The sequence below is a fragment of the Labrus mixtus genome, chromosome 23 (assembly GCF_963584025.1).
Source record: "Labrus mixtus chromosome 23, fLabMix1.1, whole genome shotgun sequence".
Lineage (NCBI taxonomy): Eukaryota > Metazoa > Chordata > Actinopteri > Labriformes > Labridae > Labrus > Labrus mixtus.
The window spans coordinates 21,101,563-21,110,587 of record NC_083634.1 but is presented as its reverse complement, the minus strand read 5'-3'; the positions used below and the strand labels follow the sequence as shown (position 1 = coordinate 21,110,587).

The window sequence follows — 9,025 nt, the reverse complement described above, 5'->3', positions numbered from 1 at the left end:
TAAATAAATCACCTGACTGATCCTCGTGTAAATAAATCACCTGACTGATCGTGTAAATAATTCACCTGACTGATCCTCGTGTAAATAAATCACCCGACTGATCCTCGTGTAAATAAATCACCTGACTGATCCTCGTGTAAATAAATCACCTGACTGATCCTCGTGTAAATAAATCACCTGACTGATCCTCGTGTAAATAATTCACCTGACTGATCCTCGTGTAAATAAATCACCCGACTGATCCTCGTTTAAATAAATCACCTGACTGATTGTGTAAATAAATCACCTGACTGATTGTGTAAATAAATCACCTGACTGACCCTCGTGTAAATAAATCACCCGACTGATCCTCGTGTAAATAAATCACCTGACTGACCCTCGTGTAAATAAATCACCCGACTGATCCTCGTGTAAATAAATCACCCGACTGACCCTCGTTTAAATAAATCACCCGACTGATCCTTGTGTAAATAAATCACCTGACTGATCGTCGTGTAAATAAATCACCTGACTGATCCTCGTGTAAATAAATCACCTGACTGATCGTGTAAATAAATCACCCGACTGACCCTCGTGTAAATAAATCACCTGACTGATCCTCGTGTAAATAAATCACCTGACTGATCCTCGTGTAAATAAATCACCTGACTGATCATGTAAATAAATCACCTGACTGATCCTCGTGTAAATAAATCACCTGACTGATCGTGTAAATAAATCACCTGACTGACCCTCGTGTAAATAAATCACCTGACTGATCCTCGTGTAAATAAATCACCTGACTGATCGTGTAAATAAATCACCTGACTGATCCTCGTGTAAATAAATCACCCGACTGACCCTCGTGTAAATAAATCACCCGACTGACCCTCGTGTAAATAAATCACCTGACTGATCCTCGTGTAAATAAATCACCTGACTGACCCTCGTGTAAATAAATCACCCGACTGATCCTCGTGTAAATAAATCACCTGACTGATCCTCGTGTAAATAAATCACCTGACTGATCGTGTAAATAAATCACCTGACTGATCCTCGTGTAAATAAATCACCTGACTGACCCTCGTGTAAATAAATCACCTGACTGATCCTCGTGTAAATAAATCACCTGACTGATCGTGTAAATAAATCACCTGACTGATCCTCGTGTAAATAAATCACCTGACTGACCCTCGTGTAAATAAATCACCTGACTGATCGTGTAAATAAATCACCTGACTGATCGTGTAAATAAATCACCTGACTGACCCTCGTGTAAATAAATCACCTGACTGATCGTGTAAATAAATCACCTGACTGATCGTGTAAATAAATCACCTGACTGATCCTCGTGTAAATAAATCACCTGACTGATCGTGTAAATAAATCACCTGACTGATCGTGTAAATAAATCACCTGACTGATCGTGTAAATAAATCACCTGACTGACCCTCGTGTAAATAAATCAGCGGAGTCATACCGCCTCACTTTGGAAAAAGTCCTTTAATGTTTTTGGCTCTTTGAAGTCGGTGGAATCAACATTTTATAATCTTCTTCAAGGTCGGACGTTCATCAAGTTATTATTATTCAACATCTCACGAGGCCTCGTGTTCACCTGCTGTTATTTCAGAAAAGTCGTCCTCGTCCGTCCTGTCTCCATGGCAACAGTCTGTTGATAACGCTCGCTGTAGGAGCGACTCTGCTCCGTTACTTTTTACTGCGAGTTTTATATTTGAGATCGTTTATTTCCTGATCAGAGACGGAGCGAGGAGGACAAGGGGACGAGACTAAACTACAAGGAATATCAAACATTTGGAAAAGAGCGCCGGTGACGTCAACAACGCCATTCTGAGAAGTTGAAAGATTTTCAACTTGCGCGTTCAGAGCGACCGAAGAAAAAAGGCAGAGCTTTTTCTTCTTGCGGCCGCTTTCTGCAGAGTACAGCGGAGGATTAGGGCCATGTTCAAAAATTATTTTTAAATTTCGAGATTAAACTCGTAAATTTACGACTTTTAATCTCAAAATAATATATATATTTTTTAACATGGCCCTAATCCTCCGTCGTAGCTCAGAGCGCTCTCTACTCAATGAGAACAATTGACAGAAGACGCTGGCGCTCAGAATAAAAACGCCAGGTGGACACGAGGCCGACAGTTCTTCATATTCACATTATTTCATCTTTTTATTTTCTGCTCAGACGTTTTGATTTACGTTACAGATCCCTCGTTTGAAAGTAAACACGAGTGAAGCGCCCAAAATCAGAACGACCTTTTAAATGAAAAATATGAAGACGAACGTGAATCTCTCATCAGTAAAACTTAACAACTGCGCTCCTTACAAACAGTTTGAAAGAACGCCATGAGCCACGGCGAGGAAACATTTAAAATCAACACAATTTATCTGAATTCAAAATCGTTACAAATGTAAAAAAAAAATCTGTTTTCTTTTTTATATTTATCCATCAAGTCTCTAAAATGTTCGCAGTGTCTTTATTTTAGGCGTGTGTGTGTTTTCCAGAAGTCGCCGGTCGAGTGTTCATCGGCGAGCGACTGAGAGTCTGAATGGGCGCCGTGGGAGGAGTTTGAGTTGCAGTGGTTTTCAACGGACGAGGTGCGATTGTCTTCGGCGGCGAGCTGAGAGTTCATCTTCAAACGAGAGTCGGCGGAGGGTTTCTGATCGTCGGCGTTGAGCCGTCGGTCCGAGGATGGATCGAAGCGGTTTGAAGGTTTCAAATCCGGGTGGAGGAGGAGGTCGGCGTGGAGGTCGGCATCCGGTCGGGACAGGGAACTGTTTTTTCTCTGTTGTGGCGTGAAGTCGGGGGAGGATGACGGCGTGCGGTTCAAGTGTCCGTCTATCAGTTCTCCGCCCGAGCCAGACGGATGTTCGTTAGCGGATGCAACATGGCGGCTGAAGTCACGGGTTGGCAATCGGTCCTCCTGATTGGCTGTTGACAACGCACGCACTTTGGAAGCTGCGCTGGAAGAGAGAAGGTCGACGGGAGACGACCTGCCGCTAGCACCTGTTGTTGTTGTTAGCACGGCGCTAACGCCAGAGGGTGACACTCTGTCTGACGAGTTCTCGCCAACGGGCGTCGAGTGTTTGTGGCGTGACGTGGCGTTTGGGTTGCCTCCCGAGAAAACGCCACAACCTGCTGCCGTTTCCTCTGCGACATGACGGAGGTTAACGGGCGCTACCTGACAGGAGGCGGAGTCAGTGTGAGCGACCTTCTCTTTGGACCGGCCACTTTTAGCCGAATGCAAATCAACGGGAGCAAAAGAATTCACGGGACGCCCGTCGATGGGAGATCGACGACCAAGAGGAACGTCGTTACGGGTGGCGTGCGACTTTGACGGACAAACGGAGTTAAAGTCGTAACGCGGTACAAAATGAGCACTTGTGGAACTTCTTCCAGACGCAGAAGAAGAGTCAACGGGAGGTTTGTCGCTCGTGGAGTGGATACCAACGTTCAAAGCTCCGCCTCCTGGAGGAGGAGCTAAAGGGAAGTCTACGGGTGCTGCGTTGCTGCCCGTAGAGGCCGTGAGAGCGCTCGTGAAACGCCTCTTCAGTGTTGAAATGGGCGGGATGGTCTGAGTGGGAGGCGGCTCTGAACTAATGTGGGAGGTGGGAGGAGCCTGAGACTTTCCCCCCGCGGGGTCTCCAGGGGCGGCGGGGAGCAGGTGCGGACTCGAAGCGTCTTTGTGTTTTAAAGGCGGCGGCGTGTTCCTGTTGTGCGACAGAACAGGACTAACTTGTTTCAGGAGGCGGGGCATGTCCGCGCCCTCCTCTCTGACCCGCCCCTCGAGAGGAGGCGGCGAGGCACTGCACGCCGGCACTTTGATCTCGTTAGACGGCCGCTCCTCTGAGAGATCGGGGAACGCACGCTTCCTCTCAGCCGGCTTGACGTCCCGGTTCGATTGATCCATCAAACGCTTTTTCTTCCTGGCGTCCGATGAGTTGTCTGGTTTCAAGTTAGCAGAAGCGATTCCCTTCAGGTCGTTGAGGATGGTCGCTAGAAGGTGTGAGTCCGAGGGCAAGTCTTCAGCGACTCTTTCCTGAGTTAAGTCTGGAGTTCTGGGAGCGTCGCCCCCCGCTGGCCCCGCCTCTCTCTTTAACCCGTTATCATCATCCGAGGCCGGCGCCGACCCGCTCTCTTCAACTTTCTCCACGTCCACCTCCCCCTCGCTGCTGTCACTGTGGTCGATGGCGATGGGACCCTCAGCTCGGGACCGTCCCGCCGGCTCCGTCTCCGACCCGTCAGTTCCTTGGTCCAGTATGTCGGCGGGGAGCTCGCCGAATTCTGCATTCAGGGCTCCGCCCACCCCGGCAGAATGCATCAGAGGGAGAGGCGGGAGGTCGGAGAAGTCGACCGTCTGCTGGCTGCTGAGAGGACTGCTGCTGCTGCTGTCCACGTTGTTGTTGTTGTTGTTGTTGCCGTCGTCGTGGCTGCTGTTGCTGTCGAGGGTGATGATGACCGGAGAGCTGAGAGACGGAGAGACGAGGAAACTTTGTAAACGACCACATGTTGAAATCTGTTAATGATCCATAGACTCTGAACCTTCAGGCATCCGTTTAATTTATGACCCTCTGAAGTCACGAAGGACAAAAACTGATGTAAAAATATGTCAAATATTGAATAATTATCAGGAAAAATTCCTGATAATGATTGAATGTTTGGTAGTTCTGAGCAGGGCTGAAGTTGTTTAAGAGATTCATGCAGAAAAAAAGAAGAATAAAATATCAATCTGTTCTATTGTTATATCAGTTTTTTGTAAGTGGACATTTTTGTCCTCAGTGACTTCAGAGGGTCGTAAACATGTTTCAGTGTTCTATTAAAAACATTAAAATGTTCATTCCAAAATGTGTCAAGAGAGACTTTATTATAAAAATGTGTTCCATATGTACTAACAGACTAAATGATGACCAGATGAAGAGGAGACATTTGACCAGACGGACAAAAGTGTCCATAGTGAGTCATGAGGGTTAATGTGGTTTTCAGCCTTTCCAGTAATCTGTTGGGTCTCTCTCTCTCTGGCAGGTTGCCCCCTGCTGGCTGAGAGAGGAACAGCTGTGTGGCTGCACAGTTTAGTACCTGCTGTGTTGTGTCTGGCGTTGTCGTTTCCTGCGGCGTCTGCGTGCGGCGGGTTGCGTGGCATTGGATGCGTTGATGGTCCCCTCGTAGACGATCTCCACGCTGGGACTCCGGTCGTCTCTGCGCCTCCTGCTGGAGGACAAACGGGAGACGAGATTCAGCACACAAACAAAAGAATGTCTTTATTTTAAGGACTTAAAGTGTCTCTCACCCGTCTCCCCCGCTCGCCCTTTGAGCGCCCGTCCTCCCTCTCTCTCTCCTCCTCCCTCTCCGTGTCCTCTCCTTCTCGCGGCGCTCCCTCCTCTTCTCGCTGCACGGGCCGCCGCTGCTCGGCCTCCACGTGGGGTCCTTGTCGTCGCTGTCCAGGTGTCGGCTTTTGTACTTCCTCTTCCCGCCGGGTTTCTCCCCGTGGTGAGCGAGGGAGGGGGTCAGCGGCGTCTGTGAGGAGAGCGGTGGCGAGGAGGAAGAGGAGGAGGAGGGTGAAGAGATGGAGGAGGTCAGAGGGGACACCTGGGAGCAGTGATAGCTCCAGGTGGAGTCTGGCGGGCTGAGTGGCGAGCTGGAGTCGGCGCTCGAGTGAAACGGCGAGGGCGAGCGCGAGGGCTGACGCATCAAGGCGGGATAAATGGAACGGTTCGGGTTGTAGAGGGTCCCGCTTTTCCTCCGCCCCTCCCTCCCTGATGTCGTTTTTCTTCTCTTTCTCCTTCTCTTCTCCCTCGCCTCCTCGCTTCCTTTCCGCTTCCCGTCTTTCTCCCGCCGCCGCTCGCCATCTCCGGGCGTGGCGGGGCTGAGCGAGCACACAGAGTTTCTGCTCCTCTCCGAGCTGCCCGACCACGAGCGAAGCCTCCCCGCCTCGCCATCCTTCAGCCTGTCCTCCTGCTCGTCTCCGCAGGTCACTGACGAGGAGGGAGGGATTGTGGGTAAGTAGGGGAGGGGAGGAGTCAAGGAGGTGAGGGGAGGAGTCAAGGAGGTGAGGGGAGGATGCTCCTCTTTGGTCTCCTTCTTCATCTCCTCGTCCTCCGTGTCAGACGAGAGCTGCACCAGCTCCGGCGTCCGCTCCGCTATCGGCTTCTTGTACCCGACGATCAGACACTCCTCCACTTCCCCCTCCCGCTTCTCTCCTCCCTCATCATTGGCCGCTTCCTGGGGGGCGGGGCTGAACGACAGCGAGGAGAGCGAACAGGATGGCTCGGCGGTGGAGTAGGAGGGGCCCGGCGTCTCGTCGTCCCACGCCGACAGGCTGAGGCAGCTTCCTGTTTGGATGACATCATCGTGGGCGTCTCCCTCCGCCCTTCCTCCCGCCTGCCCCTCCTCTTCCTCCTCGCCCTCCGAGATGGCGATGACGGAGCTGCTGTCCGAGGAGCTGCTCGTTCCGTCGAGCTCTAACGTGGCCTCCGGCGGCTCATACGCCGCCTGCAGGTCGTAGTGTTCCAGGCTGAGCGGCGAGCGTGCGAAGCTGACCAGCTCGTGCAGGAAGTGATCCGTGCGGGCCAACAGGAAGGGACGCAGCTCTTCTTCTATGGTGGGCGTGTCCTCCAGGCCGTGGCGGGCGAGTCTCGCCATGATGATGCGTTGGACGATATCCACCAGTGATCCGTGCGCTCCGTACAGCACCGTCAGCTCCCGCCGCAGCCAGGGGCGGAGCCTATTCAGATGGACGGGGTGTCTCCGGAAGCTCTCGGCTGTGATGTCACGCTGCTGTTGCCCCTGGTTACCGTTGACCCCCGCTACGCCGCGGACCCGTATGCTGCAGCGGTAAAGCGCCCGACGGAAAGCAACAGTCTCTCTCTCCCTCAGCCGCCGCACGGTCCCGCCTTCTCGCTGCAGGCGCTGCCTCGCCGCCAAGCGAGTCATCAGCTGGCGTGACGCCCGATCAGTCGGCGCTAACGGAGCCGCCGCCCCCCCGAGTCCTGTCAGCCCCTCGAATATCACACCACGCTCTGAGAGGTCGCCCCTGCCTCTCCTCCTTTGCTCCTCCGGCTCCTCCCCCTCCTCGCTGTCCTCGGCAACCACCGGAGAGACGGCGGCGGCGGCGGGGTGAGGAAGAGGGGCGAGAGGAGGAGAGTCGAGGTACCACTCCCACACCCCCGCCCCTCCCCTCTCTCTCCTCCGCCTCCTCGTGGTCGCCTCTCCTCCGTCCGCCCCTCGGTGCCTCCTCAACATCAGCCAATCCTGGTGGGCGTTCCGTGCAGCTGAAGCCATGGCTGCTACCATGGCGACAGTGGCGGCGACGCTGCTGTTGGCGGGCGCCGGGCGCGGCGTGTACTCCTTGAAATCGTCCTCGGCGAGGACCGAGTGCAGGATGGAGGTGAAGGGCTGCTTGCAGAGCGGACACTCAGCCTTGTTGTGCGACCACTCCTGGATGCACGGGAAGCAGAAGCGATGGAGGCAGCGGTCCAGGTACGCCAGGTTGTTGAAGCGATCCAGACAGATCGGACACTTTGAGTCGGGCGACGCCTCCTCCGCCGCCATCACCGCCCGCGCCGAGGCCGAGGCGGAGGAGGAGGCGGCGGTGGCGGGAGGAGACGAGGAGGAGGTGGCAGCAGCTGGAGGTGCAGCGCTGCCGTTGTTTTTCCTCCTGCCGCCTCGACCCCGGCTCTCTCTGCTCGCCTCCTCCTCCACGACCTGCCAAACACCGCCTTCTGCAGCGGCGCCGGCACCTTCGGCTGCGTGGTCACGGCGACGCACGCGCAGTTTCATCCGCGTTGGTGCCATCACCTGGAAATGCAGAGAAAACGGGACAGACCTTAAGACCAAAGTCATTCTCATGAATACAGAAAGGAGTCATCAGGTCAATGTGTGATGTCATCAGGTCATCAGGTCAGTGTGTGATGTCATCAGGTCAGTGTGTGATGTCATCAGGTCAGTGTGTGATGTCATCAGGTCATCAGGTCAGTGTGTGATGTCATCAGGTCAATGTGTGATGTCATCAGGTCATCAGGTCAGTGTGTGATGTCATCAGGTCAGTGTGTGATGTCATCAGGTCAGTGTGTGATGTCATCAGGTCATCAGGTCAGTGTGTGATGTCATCAGGTCAGTGTGTGATGTCATCAGGTCAGTGTGTGATGTCATCAGGTCAGTGTGTGATGTCATAAGGTCACTGTGTGATGTCATCAGGTCAGTGTGTGATGTCATCAGGTCAGTGACTATAGGGAGACACTGCAGAGGACCTAAAGTCGACGATATAACCTGATGATTAAAACATGTGTTCATTAAACTCTGACGTTCATATTCTAGTAAATAAAACAACAATATTGATTGCTGTGTGTTACCATGGCAACACAAATAAAAGTCCTAAAGACAACATCTTGTTGTTTATTATAAAAACAGAAAACCTGGACTCAGCTACAGTTCAGACAGGTGAACAGGTGATGAGTCCTCTGCTGCTCACCTGTCTGAGACGTCATGACGTGTTTTAAAGCTTCAGACAGGTGAACAGGTGATCAGTCTGCTGCTCACCTGTCTGAGACGTCATGACGTGTTTTAAAGCTTCAGACAGGTGAACAGGTGATGAGTCCTCTGCTGCTCACCTGTCTGAGACGTCATGACGTGTTTTAAAGCTTCAGACAGGTGAACAGGTGATCAGTCTGCTGCTCACCTGTCTGACGCGTCATGACGTGTTTTAAAGCTTCAGACAGGTGAACAGGTGATCAGTCTGCTGCTCACCTGTCTGACGCGTCATGACGTGTTTTAAAGCTTCAGTACCTCTGATGCTGCAGCAAACGATGCTAACAGACTCAGCAGCACATTAGCCTGTTAGCATCACTCTGACCAGCTGTGTACTGTCTGTTTGAGTGTTTGGCTTTTAAAAACATAAACAAAGACACATAAACAAAGACACACAGCTGCGCGAGGAGACGACACTGACGGCTGCTAACAGATTAGCATGCTAACAGAGACAGCGAGCTGTTTACCTTCTCTATTCGCTCAGAACACCTTTATATAAAGGTGAACCAC

At 52.2% G+C, this 9,025-nt stretch overlaps 1 protein-coding gene across 2 annotated transcripts; it reads right to left on the bottom strand.

The window, feature by feature from the left end:
- Window positions 1-1,463: 1,463 nt before the first annotated feature.
- LOC132958096 (serine/arginine repetitive matrix protein 2-like) lies at window positions 1,464-7,822 on the bottom strand. Of its 2 annotated transcripts, none has more exons than XM_061030714.1 (3): window positions 5,280-7,822; window positions 5,069-5,197; window positions 1,464-4,458 (listed from the first exon to the last, which is right to left on the bottom strand). In XM_061030714.1, exons 1-3 carry the CDS (start codon window positions 7,781-7,783, stop codon window positions 2,469-2,471), a joined length of 4,623 nt encoding a protein of 1,540 aa, XP_060886697.1. In that variant the 5' UTR covers window positions 7,784-7,822; the 3' UTR covers window positions 1,464-2,468. The 2 variants fall into 2 exon arrangements, with proteins under 2 accessions (XP_060886697.1, XP_060886695.1); XM_061030712.1 differs by having other exon boundaries at window positions 5,069-5,200; window positions 5,280-7,820.
- Window positions 7,823-9,025: the final 1,203 nt, after the last annotated feature.